General features: G+C 38.4%; 4 protein-coding genes, 1 non-coding gene and 7 pseudogenes across 9 annotated transcripts; 9 read left to right on the top strand and 3 right to left on the bottom strand.

Moving 5' to 3' along the window:
* Window positions 1–59: 59 nt before the first annotated feature.
* LOC147751949 (5S ribosomal RNA) lies at window positions 60–176 on the top strand (annotated as a pseudogene).
* Window positions 177–620: 444 nt separating this feature from the next.
* On the top strand, window positions 621–739 carry LOC147751948 (5S ribosomal RNA; annotated as a pseudogene).
* A 157-nt stretch (window positions 740–896) lies between these two features.
* Window positions 897–1,013, top strand: LOC147751947 (5S ribosomal RNA; annotated as a pseudogene).
* Window positions 1,014–1,457: 444 nt separating this feature from the next.
* LOC147751946 (5S ribosomal RNA) lies at window positions 1,458–1,576 on the top strand. Its single transcript, XR_015315457.1, has one exon. It is a non-coding gene; the product is annotated as a 5S ribosomal RNA (ribosomal RNA).
* A 440-nt stretch (window positions 1,577–2,016) lies between these two features.
* LOC147751945 (5S ribosomal RNA) lies at window positions 2,017–2,135 on the top strand (annotated as a pseudogene).
* A 730-nt stretch (window positions 2,136–2,865) lies between these two features.
* On the top strand, window positions 2,866–2,984 carry LOC147751944 (5S ribosomal RNA; annotated as a pseudogene).
* A 167-nt stretch (window positions 2,985–3,151) lies between these two features.
* LOC147751943 (5S ribosomal RNA) lies at window positions 3,152–3,270 on the top strand (annotated as a pseudogene).
* A 1,811-nt stretch (window positions 3,271–5,081) lies between these two features.
* Window positions 5,082–5,200, top strand: LOC147751942 (5S ribosomal RNA; annotated as a pseudogene).
* A 701-nt stretch (window positions 5,201–5,901) lies between these two features.
* Sbp2 (SECIS-binding protein 2) lies at window positions 5,902–9,557 on the bottom strand. Of its 5 annotated transcripts, none has more exons than XM_022852765.2 (6): window positions 9,391–9,552; window positions 8,467–8,709; window positions 7,998–8,179; window positions 7,301–7,515; window positions 6,506–6,760; window positions 5,902–6,206 (listed from the first exon to the last, which is right to left on the bottom strand). In XM_022852765.2, exons 1-6 carry the CDS (start codon window positions 9,420–9,422, stop codon window positions 5,991–5,993), a joined length of 1,143 nt encoding a protein of 380 aa, XP_022708500.1. In that variant the 5' UTR covers window positions 9,423–9,552; the 3' UTR covers window positions 5,902–5,990. The 5 variants fall into 5 exon arrangements, with proteins under 5 accessions (XP_022708500.1, XP_022708499.1, XP_086829159.1 ...); XM_022852764.2 differs by having other exon boundaries at window positions 6,506–6,814; window positions 9,391–9,551; XM_086973033.1 differs by having other exon boundaries at window positions 6,506–6,814; window positions 9,505–9,545.
* A 1,229-nt stretch (window positions 9,558–10,786) lies between these two features.
* Window positions 10,787–19,308, bottom strand: LOC111271774 (uncharacterized). Its single transcript, XM_022852762.2, has 8 exons — window positions 18,537–19,308; window positions 17,810–17,983; window positions 16,359–17,633; window positions 15,156–15,539; window positions 14,533–14,930; window positions 12,954–13,144; window positions 12,513–12,707; window positions 10,787–12,237 (listed from the first exon to the last, which is right to left on the bottom strand). Exons 1-8 carry the CDS (start codon window positions 18,732–18,734, stop codon window positions 11,534–11,536), a joined length of 3,519 nt encoding a protein of 1,172 aa, XP_022708497.1. The 5' UTR covers window positions 18,735–19,308; the 3' UTR covers window positions 10,787–11,533.
* A 1,551-nt stretch (window positions 19,309–20,859) lies between these two features.
* Bet5 (blocked early in transport 5) lies at window positions 20,860–22,541 on the bottom strand. Its single transcript, XM_022852760.2, has 3 exons — window positions 22,225–22,541; window positions 21,588–21,794; window positions 20,860–21,117 (listed from the first exon to the last, which is right to left on the bottom strand). Exons 1-3 carry the CDS (start codon window positions 22,321–22,323, stop codon window positions 21,001–21,003), a joined length of 423 nt encoding a protein of 140 aa, XP_022708495.1. The 5' UTR covers window positions 22,324–22,541; the 3' UTR covers window positions 20,860–21,000.
* Window positions 22,542–22,680: 139 nt separating this feature from the next.
* RpL27 (ribosomal protein L27) lies at window positions 22,681–24,404 on the top strand. The gene is made up of 3 exons (XM_022852761.2): window positions 22,681–22,834; window positions 23,689–23,842; window positions 24,071–24,404. The coding sequence occupies exons 2-3, from the start codon at window positions 23,696–23,698 to the stop codon at window positions 24,323–24,325; spliced, it is 402 nt and encodes a 133-aa protein (XP_022708496.1). The 5' UTR covers window positions 22,681–22,834; window positions 23,689–23,695; the 3' UTR covers window positions 24,326–24,404.
* Window positions 24,405–24,830: the final 426 nt, after the last annotated feature.

The raw sequence follows: 24,830 nt of genomic DNA, 5'->3' as shown, positions 1-24,830 counted from the left end.
GATGAAACACATTATGCACCCTGATATTCTTAACTTCACGTTTGAATCGCACCGTTACTGCCATCAGCCATACCACGTTGAACACGCCGGTTCTCGTCCGATCACCGTAGTAGCAACGTTGGGCTTGGGTAACAGTTGGAAGGGAGACCGCCTGTGAACACCGGGTGTTGATGGCAGCTTTTTTAAATTTTCTTTTAATTCATATGTACCATATTTTTTTTCAAAAATATTTTTAAATTATTTTATTGAGGTTATTACATCGCTTTAGAATTCAACTCAAACAGTGAAATACATTATGCACCTGATATTCTTAACTTCACGCAATGTCAGTGGCATCGGCTATACCACGTTGAATACGCTGGTTCTCGCATGATCACCGAAGGTAAACAAAGTTGGGCCCGGAAAGTAATTACAAAGGAGACGGTCTGCGAACACAGGGTGTTGACAGCAATTTTTTTTAAATTTCTTCTTAATTAATACGTACCATAATAGTTTTTTTTAAAAAATACCTTTAAATTCTTTTATTTAGGCTATTAAATCATTTTAGAATTCAACTCAGACGGTGAAACACATTATGCACCCTGATATCCTTCACTTCACGTTTGAATGAGACTGTTACTGCCATCGGCCATACCACGTTGAATACGCCGGTTCTCGTCCGATCATCGAAGCTAAGCAACGTTGGGCTCGGATAGTACTTGGAAGGGAAACCGCCTGGGAACACCGGGTGTTGATGGCATTTTTTTTTGAATTTTCTTTTAATTCATATGTACCATAATATTTTTTCAAAAATTCTTTTATTTAGGTTATTAAATCAATTTAGAATTCAACTCAAACGGTGAAACATATTATGCACCCTGATATTCTTAACTTCACGTTCGAATCGCACCGTTACTGCCATCGGCCATACCACGTTGAATACGCCGGTTCTCGTCCGATCACCGTAGTAGCAACGTTGGGCTTGGGTAGTACTTGGAAGGGAGACCGCCTGGTAACACCGGGTGTTGATGGCAGCTTTTTTAAATTTTCTTTTAATTCATATGTACCATATTTTTCTTCAAAAATACTTTTAAATTATTTTATTTAGGTTATTAAATCATTTTAGAATTCAACTCAAACGGTGAAACACATTATGCACCCTGATATTCTTAACTTCACGCACTGTCAGTGGCATCGGCCATACCACGTTGAATACGCTAGTTCTCGCGTGATCACCGAAGGTAAACAAAGCTGGCCCCGGATAGTAATTACAAAAGAGACCGTCTGCGAACACCGGGTGTTGATAGCAATTTTTTTTTTAAATTACCTTTTAATTAATACGTACCATAATAGTTTTTAAAAAACACTTTTAAAATATTTTATTTAGGTTATTAAGTCATTTTAGAATTCAATTCAAACGGTGAAACACATTATGCACCCTGATATTCTTCACTTCACGTTTGAATCGCACCGTTACTGCCATCGGCCATACCACGTTGAATACGCCGGTTCTCGTCCGATCACCGAAGCTAAGCAACGTTGGGCTCGGATAGTACTTGGAAGGGAGACCGCCTGGGAACACCGGGTGTTGATGGCATTTAAAAAAAAATTTTTTTTTAATTCATATGTACCATAATATTTTTTTAAAAATTCTTTTAAATTCTTTTATTTAGGTTATTACATCGCTTTAGAATTCAACTCAAACAGTGAAATACATTATGCACCTGATATTCTTAACTTCACGCACTGTCAGTGGCATCGGCCGTACCACGATGAATACGCTGGTTCTCGCATGATCACCGAAGGTAAACAAAGTTGGGCCCGGACAGTAATTACAAAGGAGACAATCTGCGAACCCCCGGTGTTGATAGCAATTTTTTAAATTTCTTTTTAATTAATACGTACCATAATAGTTTAAAAAAATACTTTTAAATTCTTTTATGTAGGTTATTAAATCATTTTAGAATTCAACTCAAACGGTGAAACACATTATGCACCCTGATATTCTTAACTGCACGTCTGAATCATACCGCTATTGCCATCGGCCATACCACGTAGAATATGCCGGTTCTCGTCCGATCACCGAAGCCAAGCAACGTTGGGATCGGAAAGTACTTGGAAGGGAGACCGCCTGGGAACACCGGGTGTTGATGGCAGCTTTTTTAAATTTTTTAAATTCATATGCACCATAATATTTTTTTAAAAATACTTTTAAATTCTTTTATCTAGGTTATTAAATCATTTTAGAATTCAACTCAAACGGTGAAACACATTATGCACCCTGATATTCTTAACTTCACGTTCGAATCGCACCGTCGATGCCATCGGCCATGTCACGTTGAATACGCCGTTTCTCGTCCGATCACCGCAGCTAAGAAATGTTGGGATTGGATAGTATGTGGAAGGGAGACCGCTTGGGAACACCGGGTGTTGATGGCAGCTTTTTTAAATTTTCTTTTAATTCATATGTACCATAATATTTTTTTTCAAAGATACTGTTAAATTATTTTATTTAGGTTATTACATCGCTTTAGAATTCAACTCAAACAGTGAAATACATTATGCACCTGATATTCTTAACTTCACGCACTGTCAGTGGCATCGGCCATACCATGTTGAATACGCTAGTTCTCGCATGATCACCGAAGGTAAACAAAGTTGGCCCCGGATAGTAATTACAAAGGAGACCGTCTGCGAACACCGGTTGTTGATAGCAATTTTTTTTTCTAAATTTCTTTTTAATTAATACGTACCATAATAGTTTAAAAAAAATACCTTTAAATTCTTTTATTTAGGTTATTAAATCATTTTGGAATTCAACTCAAACGGTGAAACACATTATGCACCCTGATACCCTTAACTTCACGTTTGAATCAGAACGTTAGTGCCATCAGCCATACCACGTTGAATACGCCGGTTTTCGTCCGATCACCGAAGGTAAGCAACGTTGGGCTCGGATAGTAGTTACAAAGGAGTCTGTCTGCGAACACCGGGTGTTGATAGCAATGTTTTTAAAATTTTCTTTTAATTCATATGTACCATAATATTTTTCTAAAGATACTTCTAATTTCTTTTATTTAGATTATTAAATCATTTTAGAATTCAACCCAAACGGTGAAACACATTCTGCACCCTGATATTCTTAACTTCACGTTCGAATCGCATTGTGACAGCCATCGGCCATACCACGTTGAATACGCCGGTTCTCGTCCGATCACCGAAGCTAAGCAACATGGGGCTCGGATAGTACTTGGAAGGGAGACCGCCTGGGAACACCGGGTGTTAATGACAGCTGTTTTAAATTCCCTTTTAATTAATACGTACCATAATATTTTTAAAAATATTTTAAAAATTTTTTATTTAGACTATTAGATCATTTTGGAATTCAACTCGAACAGTGAAACACATTATGCACCCTGATATTTTTAACTCCACGTTCGACGCGCATTGTTACAGCCATCGACCATACCACGCTGAATACGCCGGTTCTTGTCCGATCACCGAAGCTCAGCAACATTGGAGTCGAATAGTATTTGGGAGGGAGACCGCCTGGGAACACCGGGCAGCTTTTTAAAATTTTCTTTTAATTCATATGTACCATAATATTTTTTTCAAAAATACTTTTAAATTGTTTTATTTAGGTTATTACATCGCTTTAGAATTCAACTCAAACAGTGAAATACATTATCCACCTGATATTCTTAACTTCACGCACTGTCAGTGGCATCGGCCATATCACGTTGAATACGCTGGTTCTCGCATAATCACCGAAGATAAACAAAGCTGGTTCCGGATCGTAATTACAAAGGAGACCGTCTGCAAACACCGGGTGTTGGTAGCAATTTTTTAAAGTTCCCTTTTAATTAATACGCACCATAATATTTTAAAAAATATTACATTTTTTTTTATTTAGGTTATTAATTCATTTTAGAATTCAACTCAAACAGTGAAACACATATGCACCCTGATATTCTTAACTTCAGGCACTTTCAGTGCTATCGGCCATACCACGTTGAATACGGTGATTCTAGTACGATCATAGAAGGTAAAGAAAGTTTGTCCCGGATAGTAATTACAAAGGAGACCGCCTGCGTACACCGGGGTTTATAGCTCATTTTTAAGAATTTTCTGTTAATTCATATGCACCATAATATTTTTTTAAAAATACTCTTAAATCCTTTTATTTATGTTACTAAATGATTTTGGAATTCAACTCAAACAGGGAAACGCATTATGCACCCTGATATTCTTAACTTTAGGTACTTTCAGTGCCATCGGCCATACCACATTGAATACGGTGATTCTCCTACGATCACAGAAGGTAAATAAAGTTGGTCCCGGATAGTAATTACAAAGGAGACCGCCTGCGTACACCGGGGTTTATAGCTCATTTTTAAGAATTTTCTGTTAATTTATATGCACCATAATATTTTTTAAAAATACTCTTAAATCCTTTTATTTAGGTTATTAAATGATTTTGGAATTCAACTCAAACAGTGAAACACATTATACACCCTGATATTCTTAACTTCAGGCACTTTCAGAGCCATCGGCCATACCACGTTGAATACGGTGATTCTCGTACGATCACCGAAGCTAACCAATGTTGGTCTCGTATAGTAATTACAAAGGAGACCGCCTGTGAACACCGGGGTTTATAGCAATTTTTTAAAAATTTTCTGTTAACTCATATGTACCATAATATTTTTTAAAAATACTTTTAAATTCTTTTACTTAGGTTATTAAATTATTTTGGAATTCAACTCAAACAGTGAAACACATTATGCACCCTGATATTTTTAACTTCACGCACTGTCATTGCCATCGGCCATACCACGTTGAACACGCCGGTTCTTGTCCGATCACCAAAGCTAACCAACGTTGGATTCGGACAGTGCTTGAAAGGGAGGCCGCCTGGCAACACCGGGTGTTAATAGCAATTTTCAAAAATTTTCTTTTTATTCATATGTACCATAATATTATTTTAAAAATACTTAACTCTTTTACTTAGGTTATTAAATTATTTTGGAATTCAACTCAAACAGTGAAACACATTATGCACCCTGATATTCTTAACTTCAGGTTCGAATAGCACCATCAATGCCATCGGCCATACCACGTTGAACACGCTGGTTCTTGTACGATCACCGAAGCCAAGCAACGTTGGGCTCGGGTAGTACTTGCAGGGGAGACCGCCTGCGAACACCTGGTGTTGATAGCAATTTTTTAAAATTTTTCTTTTAATTCATATGTACCATAATATTTTTCTAAAAATACTTTTAAATCCTTTTATTTAGGTTATTACATTATTTTAGAATTCAACTCAAACAGCCTAATATTTCTTAACTTCGCATTTGAGTCGCTCCGTTGGCCCCATCGGCCATACCACGTTGAATACGCAGGTTGTCGTACGATCACCGGAGTTAAACAAAGTTGGTTCCGGATAGTAATTGGGAAGGAGACCGTCTGCAAATACCGGGTATTGACAGCAATTTTTAAAAATTTTCTTTTAATTAATATGTACTAAAATATTTTATTTAAGTTATTAGATAATTTTAGTATTCAAATTCTCTTATAACAAGTAAAGCGCAAATGACATTACTTCTCGTTTATAGCATATCATCAAAAATAGTCATTAGCCATTTTATTGTATACACGGGTAACACAATATCGAAGCAAATACTATTAGTGAAAACAGCAAACGATTTCATTATCAATCGTACAAATTCATAATCGTCTTTATTCACTCCCATGTCTAGTATAGCTTGGGAGTATAGCTTGGCCAGCCTATAATTACGCTAGATAGGCAAATGACTGGAGATGATTCATGCAGATGACCACGTTATTCCGTCGAAGCAAATCTGCTAAATGGCTATCAAGCACCATAACAACAGTAGAAGTAGAAAATAAATAAACAGCGTATTTTTATCGGAACATTTTTGTGACACACGTACTTTATTCGTTCATTGTTAAACGTATTAACAGCCCTTGTGACTTATTGTCGATATCACTTAGAAAAGCTTATCAACAGGAAATTCGAATCTTCCTTGACGCGTTGTTGATGTCCAAGTCTTCAGCATCCCCTCGCTAAAAGTTTGTTCATCTCCAAAGTTTGTTTGACGTTGAGCTTCGAATGTCGTAAATGGGCTAGTATATGTTGTTAGTTCCTTGAGTCTTTCGAATTGCTGCTCCTTTCCTGATGGATCCACGATTGCTACACACGCCACCTACAAAATAGAAACTATGTACAACGTCCCGTGTATTCATTAACCTACGTGTACATTACGTCGTGCTACATTTATATAGTGTTACATTTGCTGCAACTGCCTTTGTACGTTAACACCTTCTTATACCTGTAAGCAACCTTGCCTAGCAATCAAAATAATGCTGTGGTCAAAGCAAAAACATTAACTACTTGAACTATGGTTTAAAGACTACATTCAATAACGCTAACCTCGAATTCTTTTTTTATTCCAGTACGCCATGCAACTGCTGTTTTTTCTGATGCAGTCTATATTATACACACCTTAGATGGTTTGTGAGTAAGCCTTTGGAGTTTCTTGCGTGTCAAGGCACAAACGACAGGGACGCAATTCGCTTGGGCTTTGTCTAAGAGGTCATTAACCAGCTGATCAAGTCCGGCCGACCCTGGTCCAGGTTCAAGATCTCGTGCTAGCAGCAGCATTCGGATCTTCGAGCTTATCACATACTTGAAGGCCTCTCTCAAACCAAAGTACATGCGTTGTCGGACTCGAGCTTTTATTTCATTACGTTGAAACTGCTGATCTTGGAACGTTTTCAGACCGGTCAGCATATCGGTGGTGAGCTTTTCTATCTATTGAAGAGCACGATTTATTGAAGATGAACTATTAAAAAACAAAGAGCAGATGCCCTGGTTGCTCAGGTTAAAGGCATCCTAAAATCTATCAAGATCTAATGCAAATAAGTACCTATGCATCAATGGTATTGAAACTTTAAGTAGTTCGATTTGACATTTATTAGACCCTCCTGCTTCAGTAACTGCTTCAAATAATCCTGTGGTATAAAGATTAAGGCTGTGTGCCGATCACATCTGATTTAAGGGCAGTTTTAATAGAAACTTTAGAAAACCAGGGCCAAGCTACTGCCCTAAATAGATATTTTCTGAGAATCTTTGGGGTCATCCTTAAACTGTCTAAGATGTATAATCGATAGCAAATTCTGTTAATGATTATACAAAACAAGACGCGCATAAGTCAAAAAAATAACGGGGTTTCCTGTAAAAGCCAGATTTCTTATGGTTCTATTTTTTTTCCTTGCAAAATGTGCTGTTGATTTTTACCTCAATAAGCGTTTCTCCGTCAGCTGCCTGTCTCAGACGCTCATAGGCGCGTCGCTCGTCTTTACATGCTTCGACTGCATTTTTTGTAGGTGAAGTTGTTTCTCCGATTTCGTACGCAGGGTTTCCTTGTGCGTCTCGAAAGTCTATTACTGACTTCTTTAACTTCGATAATTTTTTGTTGGAGTCAGATGGCCGTACAATCTTTTTTTTTTTGCCTATGACACATGTAGTAACAATGTGAGACTGTAGTGTCGACAGCTGTTTATGCTGATGAATCTGGCGTCCATTGTCCTAGGCTTTCAAATGTTTGTATTTAGTAGACCGTAATAATACCTTTCAGTAACGTCTGCGTACGAGTCTATAACACACAGTTATACTTTATCTTGTGCAAAGACAGTGACGTTCTCTTATCATTAATTATCGAAATATGCAAATCTGATTCAACCCTAAAAATGTGCAAGAAACTAATTATTGCGTCGATAGATTCAGCAAAAGGTAGTAGAAATTTACAAAAAAAATTATTCATGATTTACTATTACTTAAACCGTAAAATAAAACAAGATTGGACGTTTGAGACTGAAGTTCTGAGTTTAGAATGCACACCTTATGTTACGTAAAAAAATTAGTATCACACCTGACCGCATTATATTCACTTGCATTGTTTCAGGGTCGTTTGGATTTTTGACATAATATGTACCTTTCAATGGCCCGTTTCCCATAACGGCAAAGCAGTCATGCTTGGAAGCTCTATTCAAGCCGTTTTGTGGTTGTCGTCGGGCAGCACGTTTTGCAAGGGCAGTCTCAATAATCAATGATTGCAAGTCTGCAACCATTGACTGTCCAGCCTTAGGTCTCCGTGAGGTAGTCCGAGATGACATCCTGTCAAAAATACCAAGTCGCATGCTATAGATAAGCTGAAAAACCCCTTAACTAGTTGTCAATTCGATACCTCAGTAGTCGAATTATTATACAAAAAAAACTATTTCAAAGTAACTGAAAGTGAATTTCTTTTTTAATTAGTTCTTGTTTCTATGCTGCTCATAGTATGTTATTAAAATGATTTGCTGGGATTTACGTTAGTTTCTTTTTCGACATATGTAAAGTAGTACGATCTTGTTTTTAAAAGAAGCTAAGATCTCTCATATGTAGTGCAATCATGTTCCTACCAAACATTTGTCAGAGGCGTTGCCGGTTGATCGCCCCGATTCGTCGTAGGGAAGGTGCTTTGTATTGAAGGATTATCGACTACAATAGCTGCAAACGTTTCGCTTAATTTTTGCACTGAAGACGATGATCCAGGGTCATGGTTTTTGTTTTGCTTAGCTTCATCTTTCGAAGACTTTTGCACCGTTTTGGTTATTAAAGACGGATTAAAATCCTTTGCAATAGGCGAAAGCGCCATGTTCTTGCTTAAATATTAAACAATGCAAAAATTCATTCTTCTTAATATGATTGTACTAATAAAATATTTGTTAAGATATGTGTGAATTCACTGTAATAATAACTCTTACAACTATGCTCTCAGTTCGTTGTTATTTACAGTTTAAGAAATAAGCCAGGTAAAAAATATACATAATAATAATAACAAACATGAATTCAACATTTATGCATTAATCAATAAAAACCATGATTTAATAACAGTAACTGAAAAATATCAATGCGAGTTCGTTTTAGGGTCCCCATTTTATTCTTTGAGAGTCGACTTTATTCTCAAGACCTTTTACAATGTGCTTTATTTTTGTATGAACTTTCTCAGGTCCTACAAAACTTAAGCCGTGAGGCCAAATAAACAGAAATGCTTACTTTAAAAGATGAATTTCGATTTCGTATCGATTTACATGCTTATTCGACAAATTAATGTTAACGCTTGTACATATTAAATATGCAGATTGAAAATGATATACACTGCCTAGTGCTACAAAAAAGAACATTCCAATATTGTGTCAAAATTAGTTAAATTTTTGTATACGGGGCTGCATAAGCTCACACGCAAATGTCCTGGTTCTTATTCGAATGAACTAATACGTAATATTTTTGCGTATGTGAAAAAAAGTAACCACAGAAATAATGTTGAACATAAATTCGTTCACCTTCTATTTGAAAGCAACGTTGCGTTGTTCATTTTCGGTTTAATCACTCTAGAGCAAAATAAGAACCCGAAAGCTACTCGTCATTACAATAACACGAATAGTAATAACACCAACTAAACATGATGACGGCGTTCATCCATCTGACGAACTAGCCGTTCGATGCAGCTGGTGATTCCACTAGAGAACGCGAAGCGGCAGCAGCAGTGCTAGATTAGACAGCCACCGTGTAGAAACGGCCCGAATGAATTCATAGTATGTCGGCTATCTTTGAATTTTGTATTTATTCGTACGCGGCGCCTTTTTTTAGAAATGTTTACATAAATCTAATTCAAATCGTGACTGCTAGTCAGACATACGAGAAGCTTAGAAATTGCTTAAATCAAGCTTAAAACAATTAAGCGACAACTGATTTACGAGGGGTGCTTCAGATATACGGATGCAGGAACATGTTAATTAGTACAAGGTGGCAAATAAATAGATGTTGTTAAATAGAAATGTTGAAAGAAGTGTAATGCTTCTATATAAATCAGAGATCTGATGATTATATAAATCAATCAACAATTTATGTAAAACACTTCATTTGTCTTTAATCTTTCTTCTGACTAGCGCTTAAAATATGGAAAGATTTTTGCTTTAGCTATTTTTAAGAGGGGGCACTGATCACGATTTAGAATGTTAAACTCGCCGAAATTGATGCGTTATCATTCGAAATCCGCTAGCTCCAACAGTGAATAAATCTAGCTGAGAAATCTTAGTGTTCAACTCAGCATAAACTATACAGTCAAAGATAACATTAAACTGCATTTTCATCGTGAAGAAATTAGAGAAGACTTACCACAATATCGCAAAACAAGCTAAGCTCTGTGACACCCATATTGGCAAGAAAAATGCTCTAGCATAAACAGAAGCAAATACCGACAAGCACGTGTGGAAATCTAAACCTCGTTCGAAAAGGTTACTCGTGAGTCATGCTCGTTTACAAAATGATTCACTAAATATAAAACAATTTAAACATTACTTTGAGCCACATGTGATATTCAGTAATACTGACGAGTTAGCGGTATGGTATGCTCACGCATCAACCACTACCCCAACCACTGGTTTCGTCTGATTTGATATACCTAAACAAATAAGCAATTAACTAAGAGGATTTCGACTCATTTGAACTGGTATTATTATATTTCTATTATAATATTTATTATTTATTAGATCTAAGTATATGTTTTTCTCATGACGAAGTCAGAATCAATACGGTCTGAGCTCGACCGGCTTGATAAACTCCAGTCCTTTGAAAGGCTTAGCTATCAACCTAGAGACAATCGTCTAGAAAACAGATCTGGTTTTACTTCTTATATTATTAACAAACCATCTTGATGCTACCTTGAACGAATGTAACTAAACGTTAAAAATCTTTTATTTTCCTTATTATATTTTAAACTTGAAGGACAGAAACGATCATCACAAAGTTATTAACTAATTATTCTGTAATAGCTACAACTTATGGTTAGCTTACACATGTAAGCACAAAAGTGGCCTATCTACTGCCATGTTACAGGAACGTAAACTTCTTGGAGATCGATACAGCAGTCAGTTCCTATAGCGGACCAGATATGGCTTCACGTGTTGGTGATCGTTTACAAGACAAGATCCCACCATATTAAACTATAATTAAATGATAGATCAAATTTTATTGACATGATAGCCATGGTTTGTTATGTGTATGTTAGATTGATGACCAGCATGTACATTAGCACAGAAACGACATGACTACGTAAAACAAATTGATAGGAGGTCAGTGACTTAAAAGAAAATACTAATTTTCTTTTTTACTGCTTTGACGGAAGTTGTTAATGTATCTATAACGGTTGATAAGCCTGATACGGTATAGGGAGGTAGCAGCCGCCATCGTTTGCTGTGGTTCGCGTGTTATTGGTCTTTATTTATTTATATCTATATCCAGGGTTGTTCCGCCTACTCAGTGCTTTACACTTCATTTACATTATATATAATATATATTTTTCCATTGTGCAGTATTGAAACCTTTTTCATTCTCGATTGGCAAGCTTTTATAATTTTCTTTGTCCATCATCACCATACTTTAATTGTTATAACTATAATACAGACATTATTCACATATGCATAATTATACGTGATTTCTCACTCCGCATGAGGCTTCATCCATGAGTTCATCCTCCGTGAGAATAGGTGTCGGTCGGCTGATGGAATTTAATGACGAATTTGCAGCGCTCGGTGGTCCCATAGGGCCACCAGTAGGATTTCGTGAGTCAAACAGTGATCCCGCCCCAGCCACTCCAACACCGACCGAAGCACCAACGGACACTGTCAGACTAGGAGAGTCGTCACCGTGAAGGGCCCGTAATCTCTGCTCGACAAGATCAACAGAGGAGTTGCCAAGTACGTCAGCTGGCGGAGGCATAATCATCCCAGAAGATGAGCCGCCACTCCCACCGCCACTGCTGCCACTGGAACAGCTATGCTTCGGTGATGCTTTCCACGATGGCGATACCTTCGTCTTATGAGAGGGTGATGATGAGAGACTTCGCGGCTTCGGTGAATCTCGATTGTGTTTTGATGACGACGACGACGATGAGGACGAAGCTGAGAATGAAGCCTTACTGCTACTACTGCCGCTGCTACTGCTGCCACTACTGCTCCCACTTCCGCTGGTACAGCCGCCGCTGTTGCTACCACCGCTACCTCCTCCAGTGCTTCCGGCGCTGCCTCCGCCGGCGCCTGATGACGAGCTTGATGACGAACCTAATCTCGACGAACCGCCGCCCCCTCCACTCTCTGAAGTGCGAGCCTTGTTAATAGTCAACTTGATGCCTAAACAGAAGTGTAGAAAAGTCGTTACATTATATATGTAAATTTGTATAAATTGTCAGCCAACAAATCAGTTGCCAGCAACATCAATTGAGATATTTAGGTGGGTATCTAAATACAATGCTTAGCCTAATACTAAATGCGTTATACAAATAAATCATGAAGTATCTTGACGATACATACTAGTTATAGTGAACTTAAAGTTTCCACAATTAAAGTTGACCGATTCGAGTGACTATAATACATATCTAAAGGTCGCGTTTGCTAGAAGAACTAACCTTGCGCGGATGAGCTCGATTTAACGGTAAATTGTTGACCCTCTGATGAGGAGGAAGAGGATGACGAAGCGCCGTACTTGCTAGGGCTCGCGGTACTTCCGCCTCCTACGTCTGACGACGATGAAAACTTAGCCATTGACAAACCACTTTGCGTGACTTTTTCTCCAGCTGTGCTCAGCCCTGAGCTAGAGCTTCCTGCACCAGAATATCCACCCACGTAACATAAAGGCACAAAAAATCGTTAGGACACGCCTGTTACTATTCCAGCTCACACGCCAAACCAACTTGTAGTCGATATACTGCTTCTTTATAGCCAACTCTGAATATTGTGCTTTGATTTCGTCAATGATACAATTTTGTTCATACGAGATCGGTATAGCTCCAGTAGCTCCATATAGAAAAATTTTCATTTTCAACTTTCAGCAGCAATGTATTACGTACCTCGGCTACTACTTCCGCCGCTGCTACTCGACTTTTCCTTGTCTTTTTCTTTATCCTTGTCCTTGCTCGAACTACTCTTTGATGATGTCTTGTGGTCCTTGTCCTTCGATGACGATTTTGAACTAGATGATTTTGAACTGCCGTCTTTTGAATAACTTTTATCCTTGTCTTTCCGCTTCTCTTTATCCCGGCTAAGGACAAGCATGCGTATATAATCACACGAATAAGTCAAACTGGATAGGGCCTTTCAAAAATTCAAGTGGAAGGAAAGGAGAAATCGCGTACGTAATATGAGCAATCCAGATTGCGATGCCAATAATTTTTAAAAACAATAACAAGACTACTTAATCCATTTTACTGTTAAACCATGCTTCTGTAAATTTGTCCGCTTGAAACAAAAAATATTTCGTGCCACATTTTTATCCTAGGATGGTTGGACGTTAAATTTTAACGACTGGTTGCATTTTTCAAAAACCATTGCCTTGTTAAGCTTGGTAAACTGAACAACTTTTGAACTATATATACATTATCGGTTTGTATAGAAAAGTTGTTTATTTTTCAAACTCAATAAAAGAGGCACGCAGTTAGTGCACGATAAATGGTCAGCGATGTCAAATTGTTGCCACTATTGGATAAAAAGTAGATTTCGGTGGAAATGGGTGGGAATAAGTAGAATATGCCGATGTGAAAATTCAATACAAATGGAAAGTGAGAGGAGTGTAACAAAGTGACAAATCTATAAAATCTCAATATAAGTCAAATTAAACGTACTAAAACAAGAAAACAAGTGTTGATTTTACGTTCGTGTCTTATAGATACGGACAATATGTATGCGTGTACATAAGTACAACAAAATCTGGCAAGTAACTCTTACTCAAACTATTAAGAAACTAATTCCTCCCTGTATAAATTAAAGAATAAATTTAGAGAAGACGGTTCTTTCTCTATAATAGAAGGTACATGCACCGATACTAACGAACTGTCTGCAGTTGGAAAGCCGGATAACTGGTACAATGCAATGCGCTATTTTCAAATCTTCAAATTTCAAATATTTTCAAAGAAATCGCTCGAACATTCTGATAGAAAAAAAACGAACTCTCATGGAGTAGCTGCAACACAGCCTAACTAACTGTGACACAGAAACGTTATTGACTAAATCGCTAAAATAGAATTACTATGACTGAATAGCTGGAACGAAATCTCAGGAGAACTGCACCTTGTTAATTAATTAAATGAAGATCCGCAATCGATCTATGTCCAGCTCGTGTTAGTAAGGGCGTAACGCAAGCTTTAGTTATTAAGATAAGAATTTGGTAATGAAATAACTACAGCAAAGATAAAACGATTGTTTCAACATCCCAATGATAAAGTGAAATAGGCAGAACGGGATAACTGTAACGGGATAAATTGATGTGCACGCTAATTATAGTTTCCAGCTAGGCTATATGTAACATTGCGAAATCAAACTGAATAAATCAACAGTAAGGTAGGTGCGTTCTAGTATTCGCTCATTAAGGTCGGCGAATGAAGTCACCTTTATCAAATCTTTGCGATTTGATGTATCTGTACGTATGTGTACCTGGATGAGGAGCTGCTGCTGCTATTCCTTTTATCATCGCTTTTTGATGATGTTCCACTGGACGACGACGACGAACTCTTGTCTTTTCTTGAAGCAAATTGTTGTTGTTGAGACCCGCTGGCTGAAGAAGCTCCGATCCCGTGAAACGTGCTGCTGCTTCCGCCTGTGCTGCCAGCACTACTACTAATGTTACCGCCGCCTGGATTCGAACTTCCAGCGTTACCGCCGGTAGCACCACTGCTCGTGGTATTCGAGGGGATAGGGGTTTTCGCCGGTGGAGACTCACCCGAGTCCCCACCAGCCCGCAAGTTTTTTGAATCCCGCGCATTATTCAGTCCACCGGTAGCCAACATAGCAATTCCGCTATCCTCCATCGGTCCGTCTGTACGCTGCCGTTTCTAGAAACGAAATGAAAAGGGGTACATACAGTTTCTTGTCCTGAGGACGGTCACACTTGTATGGATGTTTGGTCTATTAACGATGCGATTGATAAAAAAAAGCATACGTTTACCTAGTTGATAAAAAAAAAATTATAAAAAGTAAAAGAAAATAAAATTGATAAAGGAAAAAGAAGAAATAATAATTATGATGTATATGAACATTTGTATTAATGTGGCACCTACGATTTGTGTCCCAAGCTGATCGCCGACTGATTTCGTTGTAGACGACTGTAGTGGTTGTGCTTGTTGAGGCTGTTGGCCACCACTTTGTTGCTGGTTATCACCGCTGTTATTGTTGATACTTTCCAACTGCCCTTTAGTTGTGGGGCCCCCCGTCGCCCCCAAAGGGAAGCCGAGGGGCCTGTTGTCTAAAAAATCCCCATCTTCACGGGGTCTCTTACGCTGCAGCTGGGATCCAGGTCCACCTGATCCGTTTGCGGCACCTCCGCTTGGCTGCTGATAAGGATTTTGTCGTCCAGCGCTTAGGGGAGCTGGACCATCATCTGCCAACATATTTAGAGTCAGCCCGCCTTGCAAGTTGCTAATATTTTCGAGGTCAAACAAATCCTATAAGCCAGGAAAATAGAAGAAAAGAAAAATAATAAGGAAAAGATATCAACAAAGAATTTCCAAGCTAATGATATTGGAAAGAACACCAAATGCCGCACGCGTGATAATGTTAATTTGAGCCTACCTAAGTAGTCTCCGTAAGATGCCTCGAAGAGGTTAATTTTGCAAGATGCTGGCCAAGGTGCAAATAGATTCTTCTTCAAAATACCTTCGCTAAATTCATCTACAATAAACTGCCATGGCTGCGTTTGTAATATGCACTTATAAAAACGGGCGTTAGATAATTGACTCATTTCGTAACACACCATATTAAAGGAAGCAAAAAACGAATATATCTAATTTTTTATAATAATAATAGCGATAGAATTAACCAAGGATTTTGTATGCGCTTACGAGTATATATAAAGAAAATTCTGAAACAGTGATCATATAAACCAAAGTAAAAATCTCACTTTTCTTTATTTATTGAATAAATTGAATATGGCTAATTACAATAATATGCTTCCATCACAAACATTCTATTTTAACACGATGACGCCAGCAAGAGGCATGGCTGTCCGGGATCTATATCGGCATTTATGCTATGAAGTACCGAAACGTGACGTGAGCTATTAGTAATAACATCGCTTACTAATGTTATATAATGTCCTATCTATTATTCTTATGTTAGTCATATAACATGCAAATACACAGCATAACGAATACTTTTGACTGGTCTTTGAAAGCAGCTGTTCCTTGAATTTGAAGTCAGAAAACTGTTTCTCGCCGACAAATCCGACCAACTTTCTTTCGACACAGTGGCTTGTTCGAACGTACCTGCTGCATTGATCCTGGTCCATTGTTGTCACCAAAGCTGGGTACGTTCTCCCCGTCGAAATGATCCCGTTTGACGTCGCTCGACGGAGCTCCGGAAAGAAACGAAGGTGTTGAGATAGTTTTCGACTGTAACTCTTCCAGCGGCTTACTTGAGCCCCCCTTGGCCTTCTTCAGGATAGATCTCATCAGTACAGGGATGGAAAATGATTGCTGTAATACTTTGGCTGCTGCGTCTTCGTTCAAAAACTGATTGAGCTCACTTAGCTGACTACAAAAGTAGGCTTTACATTTTAGACCGAGAATATCGACCAGCGATATCTCAAGCGTCACTAGGCTTTCGTTGTCTAGTGGATGTTCGAAGGATACACACAGTGAGGTTAGGCTCGACGCGCGTACCTCGAATACATGACTCTGTGGCGCCGCCGTTGGCTGGTCACGTACACAGGAAGAGATCAGCGAATTGAATAGGCTCTGCTGACGAAGAAACTCCAAAACAGGAGGAACATGCGTCGGATGCGTGAAAGGAATCGAAGAGATCATAGCCCCTTTTCGCTGGCCACCATTCATATGGTATGTGTGGTCTTGGTCCGGAAGCTTAACGAAATACGCGACCTGTTTCCGCTTCGTGATCAGCTCGATCAACGAATTTACGACTTGTGAATTAGGAATCTCGATACCGGTCACTTTTTGAATCTTTTTGATGCATTCACTATCTAATGGCATTGGTGCGGCTAGCTTCATTGTAAAGCATGCTGGCAGCGAGACCGAATTCAGTTGGGTTAGTGGGCCAAAATTTGGCATTTTACCATCCGTGTTCGTAATGAGGCTGCCGGTCTGCAATTTGTGCTGGCCCGAATTCTCGATTGATATGGACACGCTTTGGCCAAGCTTACGGTTGAGAACGTTTTCTACAGTAAAAGGAATCAAAGTGCCGGAGCCTGGAGCGGATTTTATCGAATCAATTAGATCATAAGGCGAAACAAAAAATGTTAGCTGCATCGGGAAGCCACCTCGACGCAGCTGTAATATGCCCACCGGAGACTTGCAAACTAGCTGGCGGGGATCGTTCAGAAAGCTTTGCAATTCGGCTACTCTTGACAGGTCGCTCTCAAGAGCTTGCAAAGCCACGTACGCCTTTTGTTTTCGAGACTTTTCGCAGTTCAGTTGATATATGGCGATTAGCCCCTCGAGATGTGCTGTAAAAGTCACAAAATCATTTTCCTGCAGAACTTGGCACAGCTCAGGACAGCTAACCGGGTCGCCGTGGTGCGCGACCTGATTCGACATACAGAAACGATAAAAAACACAATTAGTAAAAGAAGTAAAGAAAGAGATAGTGATATTAATTGTTTATAAATTTAATAAAATATGTTTAAAAAACACGTTTTCACAACAGTAATGGCTAATTAATGCCGACTTTTGGTTAAAATTAATATTGAGTGACGGCCTACCTTAACGTCACAAACATGCCCGTTGCTTTCGACGACCACCTCGACATAGAACATGTCGGAGCTGATAAAGACTTCAAACAATTCAACTGGCTTTCTTTCTGCCGATCGTTTTTGGTCCTTTGTTAGCTTAAGGCCTAGCTGACGAGTGATGGTGTCCAGGCGCTCTATCATTCCCTGAAGAACACCAGAAACAGAGAATAAGTAAGCATAACATAAATATGAATCTGTGGAATTAGTGTGTAGCAGAATGTACTATAGAGCATGAGACTGAGCGTTATTTTACAATGTATTAGGTAAAAGATAGTTCTTGTTGCAGTTGTAAATACCACTGTTATTTCATTTCATCATAATGCTTATTAAAAAAATTGTTTTTATCAACAAGCTGTTTTTAATAAAAAATTAATCGAAACTAGGCATCACTTTGCGCCCCATAGAATTCCCTCAATTAAATGTTAGAAAATTCTAGCGCTAAATTTTGACAAGCTTTGTAGAAATATACACATACATCAGCTATAAATCAGTAGACAATTTGTCATCCTCTTTAACAAGTAAAATAATGGCATATGTATTTTTAAATTTGCTTTGCACGTTCATATGTCTCTCCGCATAGTTGCATCGAACAGAGCAGGCACAAGCACTTAAATACAACAATGGATACACACACGACAGCGACTGTCTACGGATGCAAACAACCATGTCTGTTCAGACGCTGCGGGGGATTTCAAACCTGAGCAGAATTGATTTTTATGCTTTTTTGCAAGAGGTCGAGACACCGCTGCAGTTGGCTACGCTCTTCGGTATCGACGAATAGATGCTTCTCGCCGGCAAGCTGGCGTAAGAGCCTCGATATGTCGTTCCATGGTCGGTACTGCTTCACTCGCAGCCGGTCCATGATGCTGGCGGCATTCGCGCCAGGCACCATCATTGCTGGCCCAGTGAAATCGGGCCCGCTAGAAGATGGTCGGACACAGTTCGGTGCTACATTCTTTTAGTGAATGTCTCGACGCTGGATCACATGTCTTCGAATCCGTGGAGATCAACTGGACGCACTGCACTCACTCCGAACCACTGTACACTATGACAACGATCACGAACCTATGAAGTTGTTAGTAGATCATTGCTGGCTGGTGAGACAGTCGTCCTAGGGAGCGGAGCTGCTGCTCTCAATGCTGCCAGTGCTTCTGCTTCAGCATAAAGAGCCTCTCTAAGTCAGCGGCCTGCTTCCTCCTGTTCTTCTCACCAGACACAGTCGCACATCGATATGCGTACACACACACACCTACAACGCATACGACAGGAATGTGCAACTAAGCTCAGCTGGAAAGGAGACAAGATCGACAGCGATTACTGTTACTATTGCCACCATCAGTGTTGTTACAACAATAATAACAACAAGCAGCGGCACACACCAAATGAAGGCCCGGCGCCCCTTAACGGCTGATCGTTTAGATATGTACTCGGGGCTCGAGAAACAGTTGACCAAGTTTATCCCAATGAGGAACGGATGTAGCAAAAGCATAAGTAGATCCCACACAGCTGCTCCGGGATGCAGCGGGGAGGAGGCGGTAAATTTTAAATGTTTGCTGGCTTAGCAGCTATGCGATTCACTGTAGGTAAAATCCATCATCAAATAAAAGCAGAAAGACCGAGTAATATTGTAAGAAGATAAGTCCATATTTTTATAACAAAAGTTACAGAGCTATACCGGTAATAACCGCGTAATTTGAGAAAAATCATTCGTTTCCGAGAGCTAATGTAAAACCGAATAGTCAGGAAATCATATTGAAAAACTAATAAATTAACACGATTAAGGCAACATAGTTACCTAAACTGGACACGAGATACGATTAGTGTATGAACAGCTTGAATGTGGAAAGGAGTCATAAATAATAATAAATGGAAAGAAGTTAAATAGTACATAAAGTACTAGTTTCTCTGTTAAAAAAAAAACCGTAACTTGTGATCGTCGGTTCGCTTATCGCCTTATCGATCTGTTTCACACATTTTGGTGAATTTAGTTCTTCGGGTGAAACATCGGGCAGTTAATTCATACAGAATTGTGTGTTTGAAAAAACGACAATAACACATTTTATAGATCAGTACAATGCAAGTACAAATGCCAAGTGTCTTTTCAGGCAACAAAATAATCCTTTGGCAAAAACATGATGCGGAAGGTATCCCAAGCACATATTTCCTATAAAAATATTACATTGCCTTTAAGTAAAATATGTGCAATAAACTGGCAAAATTCACAGCTCGAATTTACGAAAATGTAAATCAGATTGAATTTTTAATGGTAGCAGACTTAAGTTATAATTATGCGAGTAAAACGTTCCACGCCAGCACGCCTCAATTTTAAAACAAGAACAACACAACTATTAAAATAATAAAGCAATTATAAGTCACATCCCGGCTCTTTCTAAAGGTTTAATCAGTTTTAATGAGTTGAACGTTGTTTTGAAAAAATTATCCCCAGTACAAGCTGCTTTATCCACTTCCGGTATTCCCGTACTTATGGGACTTCCCCACTATCGTACACAAGTTTTCGCTGCACTACAGTACAACGATGATGTGAGTGAATTATAAGAAAAATATTTGCCCTCGTATTGCTAGCGTTGTGAAATAATTATAGAAGCCATTACATTAGCACTTTTTCCTTTTATTTGGTTTATTCCGAATTGCTACAATCGATGGAACAACAAACAGCTAAGCTCTTTGATATATGGTAAAACCTTTAGAAAAAAATAAACCGAAGAAACATGGTTTCTACTACAGTTTTGATGAGCGGAAAGCCCAGCCGTAAAGCAATCTTACACCATAATCTAAGACTAAATTTTTTTTACAGGTAAACTTTATAATGGATCACCTTTTCTATAGAAGAAATATACATAAGTGGGCGACGATAAATTGGAATGGAAAAATTCGTTGCTTATAAACACTGTCGAAGACTGAAATAGTAAGCTTAGTGTAAAATATCTACTCTATTTATCGGACTATATAAGAATAATTTCGCATGTGTGTATACCTTTTGAAATGAGAACAAAATACCATAAAACGTATATATATTTTTTATACAAGGACTTCAATGCCGTATCTCTTTTTCGTTCTTATCTTACATATGAACTATTTACAACGATCCATTCGAATACACAGTTATGTGGTGCTGAAGGGACCTGTTCGCGGCACTCGAGCTATCGAAACTGTGGAGACCTTCGGATGAACTCATCTACTTCGTGTTTGAACAGGGCACTCTCAATCGGTTTACCCCTGTCACATTCGGGGTTTTTCACCACATACTCGACATAAACCTAAAACGGTTTTCAAAATGCATGCTGTAATGAGTGAAATTTTGCCTTAAATTATTATATTATGATAATGTTATATGTATAAGATGAAACGAAACGGTTGTCTGATCGATTTCGTAGTAGGTTCTCTATGGTCTACGTTTTAATCTATAAAGAACTACAGGAGGATAAACATCTATCCTGAACCATACAGATAGAGGTGCGTGCTTTCTCCTATACTAGGGACCTACTAAAGGAACATACGCTAACAAATATATTGAAATCAGCTAATGAGGAGGGACAAGAAAATGAGAATAATTGAGTTCCTTGTTCTAAACACTAACGCTCCTCAAGGCACAGTACATTACATAGTGTGATTAGGCAAAGAAACAGTAGTACCAATGATGGGGTTGGCTTTCTTTATCATTAGAATATAATTATCCACAGCCAATAGACTTAGCCAACCTTGTCCATTGATTTTTGAGAATGCTAACCTGCTGATATAATGACTGGAGTAGCTCTTTCACTCCGAGAGCATGGATATCAGTGTTTAGCACAAACCAAAGACCTGATGCTGTTTCTAGGTAGTTCAGTTTGTATTTGTTTGTCCGATAACAATTAAACGCTGATGAATCGTTGGATGAAAGCTTTTGGCACATCGATTTCAATGAATATAGTAAACCATACATAAGCTTGCCCTCCTGCAATGAAACAAAGATGCGTAAAAAGCGATTGTTAGCGCAATCATAGGGTTAAGTAAAGTGTTTCCTTCATTAATTTGTATCGTGTACTGCAATTGAAATATAAAAAATCAGGCTCCACATGATACGTATCGCACCGTTTAAGCCCTGCCTCGTCATCCAGACAGTTCAAGAACAGGTCCATGTGGCTGCTGAAATGCGCCGATCCTTTTTCGCTATCACACTTTCGCTTTCACACTCTGGCATTCTTGCGTGTAAATAAATTCTGGCAAATCAGCTCAATTTCCACTGAATTCCTACAAAGTCTTACTAAACATTTTAGTAAGAACGTAGTTTATTTTTCTGAATCAATGATATTCATCGTCCATTATATAAATGCTTTTTGTACCTCTCCTATGAAACAAGCTAGAACCTATTCTTCAATACCCACCTCTGAATGTGACATTTCCGCCTTTTTTGCTCGCTTGTACTCGGAATAAAACAGGAACGTTCCGTGATTATCAAAGATGTATATATTATACACAACCATCGTGAATTGAGAGTCGAATGCGTCTTTATTTACTCGCTTGTTTACTTTTAGGCTAACTCAACAATAAAGTTACAATTAATCTCCGATGTAAACTGCACAGTAAGCGGAACCGAATGTCAAGGATTTATGGCAAAACGTTTTTTTACTGCGTATTCTCTAGTGTCAGAAGCACGCAGGCTTTTCTTTCTACTTATTTGTCTAGCTGTCTTTCCTTATTAGTCGTCTGCTAGATACAAGCCCTACGTCATAAGAGCTCCCAACGTGATCAATTCAAAAAGAGTCGATTGGGGTTCTCATAATATACATTAGACAGTCGATACTAAATATCTACGGTTGCACATTTACGATTTTTTTTAACTGATAATATATAACACCATTATTTTTTCGATCTTGCGCTGGAGTACTTAGAGCGGCTGTCTGCATAAAAACATCTCGAGTGGTTTTGGGTCTGAATTTCCGCTCAGACTTCCTTTTTCGACGTTGTTGTGGTGCCGTGAGGCCGCATTTTAAAGTATGTTAAATTATCCCTGAAAATCGTTGAAATTAAGACGTGCATCATTGGAATACTTGTGTTATAATTATCTCTATTGTGTCTAAAACTGCATGTGCACAGGTGTTCGGGATTTCTTGGATAAACCTTTTTGGAAAACCTTTGGCCGATCACTGAACATTGTTGAAATCAAATAATTTATCCGCGATAATTCGATACCTGCACTTTGAACTAGATGAGCCTAAACCTTAAAAGGCTGTTTGCTAGTACCTAAATCGGTCAAGTTTGTGAGGTTGCCTGAGGTTTACTTGAACAATAGTAGAAAGGATTTGCGGAAAAAGAACAAGTTTTTGTTCAATGTATGGAAGGCACATGTTATTTATAGCAGAATCACAGACGTTGGAATTTTAATAATAATGTGATTATTCCAGTTACTTTTATTGTTTTGGACGGTACGATGTGAGCTGATTAAAGCCTCTGACATAAAATCAACTATATATTTTGTTTACATTAAGTAATATCATTAAGCGGCTGTGCAACTTTAAATTTGATTCAAACTGTTAGGTAAACATACGTGACTTTGATGCTTACTTATTTGAGGTTAAAGAGTATTCTATGATTTTTTTACTATCGCTTTATTTACTCGATGGTGTCGTGCATCTATCTTATATTCACCTGAAAATCTTTCCATATCAGCAGCATGTCAATGGCTTTTTCATGGGAACTTAATTGAAGCTTGGTATATTGATATATGTATGTTGAAGCAACAAGCAACTTGAACGATAAAACTATTTGTATCGTTCTGCTCAAAATATCCATGATGCAACCAACAATTGTTTAACTAATCTATGCGTGTATAATTTGCCGCACTTCAGCGTCACGATGGGCAAGATAATGAAACCGAATAAGGTAGTATTAGTTCTCAACGGACGATACGCCGGCAAGAAAGCCGTCATCGTCAAGCAGATGGACGACGGCAAGCCATACTCGCAGGCTCTCATTGCCGGAATCGCTCGCTATCCCCGAAAGGTGTGTGAGCCGTAACTACGCTTCACTGTTTCTTAGTGGGGTTGCCTGAGTGTTCGTGTTTGTTGGATTGATGCCATACGTCGTATTTTTAGCTACCCACCATTATAATGTGAAAGAGTTCAAATGAATTGAAGCTTACTAATATCACTGTACTACATTACACAGTAGCAAAAAACCCTAAAGATGACTTGTTAACTTAAGAATTAACTGGTCACTTTGTGATTACAGATTATCACTCGACTATCAAAAAAGAAGATCGAGCGTAGGTGCAAGATAAAGACTTTTGTCAAATTTGTCAACTACAATCATCTCATGCCAACTCGATACACTGTGGATATCTCCTTTGATCCCAAGAAGGTGAGCCGTAATGCGCTTACTGATCCTAACCGTAAACGCCTAGCTCGACTGGAGGTCAAGCAAAAATTCGAAGAGCGTTTCAAGCAAGGCCTTAACAGGTGGTTCTTCAGAAAGCTAAGGTTCTAAATAGAAAATAAAGTGTTCATAAACTCACAAAGGCAACCTGACAGTGGGTGAACGAACTTCAGTTTCGGCGATCGAAAAATTGGTTCTTATTTTATAGATATAATATAAAGCAGTAGTCTACTTTAAATTAGTAATTGACCTACAGCTAGCTACACAAGGGTAACTGCACTCCAGAAAAGACCTAGGCAGGTCAAGTCTATATTCTACATGGGTTCTGACTTTACCTATTAAGGCATGTAGCTGGATCGAAATGTTAATTTGCTTAGTGTTGAAAATGAACTAGTCGTTTTAATAACAACATTTATGCTAGTTCAAAACGTCTTGAAGGGGAAGTCAAAACTGCATTATTGGACCCTAGAAACATATACTTGGGAGTATCTTTTTGTGAAAAATGTGGTTATAGGCTTATATTTGATTATAGGGTTATAGGTTATATTTGAAAGTTCAGGCTGTAAAGTGAATAATAGAGTTTAAGATTAAAAAATATTCCACATCTGAACGTATC

This window comes from Varroa jacobsoni, unplaced genomic scaffold (genome assembly GCF_002532875.2).
Source record: "Varroa jacobsoni isolate VJ856 unplaced genomic scaffold, vjacob_1.0 contig01007, whole genome shotgun sequence".
Lineage (NCBI taxonomy): Eukaryota > Metazoa > Arthropoda > Arachnida > Mesostigmata > Varroidae > Varroa > Varroa jacobsoni.
This window is presented reverse-complemented; position numbering and strand designations above follow the sequence as displayed.

Bases quoted from the DNA above. Each gene is read 5' to 3' on its own strand.
- Sbp2 (XM_022852764.2), bottom strand. From the start codon at position 9,422: ATGAACAACGCAACGTTGCTTTCAAATAGAAG. The intron at 8,710-9,390 runs GTGAACGAATTT...TTAATATTTAAG, and splicing joins ACGTTGCTTTCAAATAGAAG to CAAGAACATGGCGCTTTCGC. The intron at 8,180-8,466 runs GTAGGAACATGA...TATTTTTGACAG, and splicing joins ACGCCTCTGACAAATGTTTG to GATGTCATCTCGGACTACCT.
- Bet5 (XM_022852760.2), bottom strand. From the start codon at position 22,323: ATGGTTGTGTATAATATATACATCTTTGATAATCACGGAACGTTCCTG. The intron at 21,795-22,224 runs GTGGGTATTGAA...GTTTCATTGCAG, and splicing joins CGGAAATGTCACATTCAGAG to GAGGGCAAGCTTATGTATGG. The intron at 21,118-21,587 runs GTTAGCATTCTC...AAACCGTTTTAG, and splicing joins TCCAGTCATTATATCAGCAG to GTTTATGTCGAGTATGTGGT.
- LOC111271774 (XM_022852762.2), bottom strand. From the start codon at position 18,734: ATGATGGTGCCTGGCGCGAATGCCGCCAGCATCATGGACCGGCTGCGA. The intron at 17,984-18,536 runs GTTTGAAATCCC...GGTGTTCTTCAG, and splicing joins TAAAAATCAATTCTGCTCAG to GGAATGATAGAGCGCCTGGA. The intron at 12,238-12,512 runs GTTAGTTCTTCT...ACTTCTGTTTAG, and splicing joins ATCGAGCTCATCCGCGCAAG to GCATCAAGTTGACTATTAAC.
- RpL27 (XM_022852761.2), top strand. From the start codon at position 23,696: ATGGGCAAGATAATGAAACCGAATAAGGTAGTATTAGTTCTCAACGGA. The intron at 23,843-24,070 runs GTGTGTGAGCCG...TTGTGATTACAG, and splicing joins TCGCTCGCTATCCCCGAAAG to ATTATCACTCGACTATCAAA.